This window comes from Austrofundulus limnaeus, unplaced genomic scaffold, assembly GCF_001266775.1.
Source record: "Austrofundulus limnaeus strain Quisiro unplaced genomic scaffold, Austrofundulus_limnaeus-1.0 Scaffold5, whole genome shotgun sequence".
Classification (NCBI taxonomy): domain Eukaryota; kingdom Metazoa; phylum Chordata; class Actinopteri; order Cyprinodontiformes; family Rivulidae; genus Austrofundulus; species Austrofundulus limnaeus.
Genome location: NW_013952407.1, coordinates 3,645,694 through 3,647,821, shown reverse-complemented (window position 1 = coordinate 3,647,821; position 2,128 = coordinate 3,645,694). Strand labels below are relative to the sequence as shown.

The 2,128-nt window shown below is 33.3% G+C and overlaps 1 protein-coding gene across 1 annotated transcript in view; it reads right to left on the bottom strand.

Moving 5' to 3' along the window:
• znf821 (zinc finger protein 821) overlaps window positions 1–1,677 on the bottom strand; it is a 16,821-nt gene extending 15,144 nt beyond the window's left edge. The window contains exon 1 of the mRNA XM_014027494.1: window positions 1,595–1,677. Coding sequence (XP_013882948.1) covers window positions 1,595–1,598 — 4 coding nt within the window. The 5' untranslated portion in view covers window positions 1,599–1,677. The remainder of the gene's footprint in view (window positions 1–1,594) is intronic.
• Window positions 1,678–2,128: the final 451 nt, after the last annotated feature.

Here is a 2,128-nt window from a genome sequence, read left to right as displayed (position 1 = left end):
CTCTATAGCACCAGTTAGAAAAAAAAATAATTTAAAAGGAAATCATAAGAATCATAAAATATTGTTTTTGAAGACATACTTTTAGAAAACTTCAATTTAAAATTAAATTGTTATATGCTTTTTTTGCTAAATAAATGGATCGTTTTAAAGGAAATCTCAATTATAGCAAAGCATCAATGGTTTTAACATATTTTGCAGTGCAGCCTGGGCTCATTCTGACTAAGCTGATTTTGAGCTGATATTATGACAATGATTTGAAAGGTTAAACCAGGTATAAATAAAACTTGATACTTGTAAGCCCATTCAACCAGTTTTTGTCTTTAAAATAGCAAAAATATACAGAACTGGGYAATTCTAGTTTTAAAAAGTTGCTTTAAAAAGTTATTTAGTAGACTGCTTGAAATGTCTGAGAAAATATGTTTTATTATCTGGATTTATCAGTGCTTAAAACCAATATATATACACACTTTATTGTTTTCTGAGATTTGACTATCTCAGTGGGAGTGGTGTTTGTTCACCAGTAGCCTATGATAAGCTTATGGGCTTGCCTGTAAAACTGTAAAAACGTGTTTTACAGGTGTGGGCATGCAAAAAAAAAAAAAAAAAAAAAAAAAAAAAAAAAAAAAACATGCCAACAGTGTTCATATGTGCAATAAACAGGAAATACCATTCTGATAATAAAACACAACAAAGAATCTGAAAATTTGCTTTGACATTTAACAACACTGATGTTTATTCTTTTTCTGCAGTTAAAATTAGTCACTTTATTGGACACATCTAGAGCTAGTAGAGCACGATCTTATGATGAACTGTAAGTGTCACAGCGCCACCTGGTGGACAAATTCGCGCAGTTCGTGTGGAATAGTGTAAAAATACATTTTACTGTTTACAATTAAGTGCACAATTTCCAATAAAACAACTTACAAAGACTGAAAACTTAATTCATTTCAATATAAAAATAGAATAGTATTGGTTATCACACTAGCATTCCAATTAAAACAATGGAATGTACTATTACTATTTCCTATAAAGTTGCTCAAACCTCAACAGGATGCATTGTATTTTATAAAAGGTTAATACCTTTTATAAAATACAATGCATCCTGTTATTGCATTATGAAAAATGTCGTAGACGGCACAGTAACAACACTGGGTGGTGCTACAAACCCCGATGCGCCTTTAATGCCATAACATTGGACGTAGTCGTCATCACTGAATGCCACGAGTAAACTGACCGCAGCACGACACTGACAGAGTAAAAGCGTACTCTTCCGCAAGGTTAAAGCGAAAATATGCCATCCCAACAAAATAATCTCACCGTGTCATGAAACACAGAAGACAATGGCGTGATAGAAGACACATCCAACTGCAAAGCTGAACGCTGCGTTAAATGCAATCACCTAAAGTACCTCCTAATAAAATTTAACGAGAACCTACTAGCTAACGTKAACAACAAGCCTAATGTTAGCCCTTTGATGAATCAATGCGAGAATGATATGCTTGCAAGACAGGGGTAAGTAAATGACAAAAATAATTAAACACACAACCGCCTAGCCAGGATTCTTATAATAATGAAGACATAACTGAACTATTACCCATGGTGTCCAGTGACTGGCATATCAGAGTAGGAGTCTCGGTCAGAGGCAGATTGTGATGAGCTTCTCTGGTCCAGGCTAGCGTTAACGTAGCCTGAGCTTCTTGTCTGCTGTATGGCAGGATGTTTTAACATATATTCAAACCTCACCATCCCAGCTAAAATAGTAATTATAATAGGGCATTTTCTCACAATTAAAATTACTTGCTATATCTAAATAAAATAATTCAAATGAAAGCTATTTCAAGTTAATATACGTTAGTAAATGTTATATTTTGACATCTTCACAACGTAAATACAACAGTGTAGGATACCTAAAACCATTTCAGATAACCACTTTTTAAATTTAAATACTAGACTAGATTTAACTTACAGATATTTAAAGCTTTTTTCTAAGGCAAAAATGTAATTTTAAAGTTGCAAAATGCCCTTTGTCCCATACACAATCAACATTTCAAACATCATTCGTTCTAGGATAAGTAATGTGATTTATATATACACTCACCGGCCACTTTATTAGGTACACCTGTCCAAC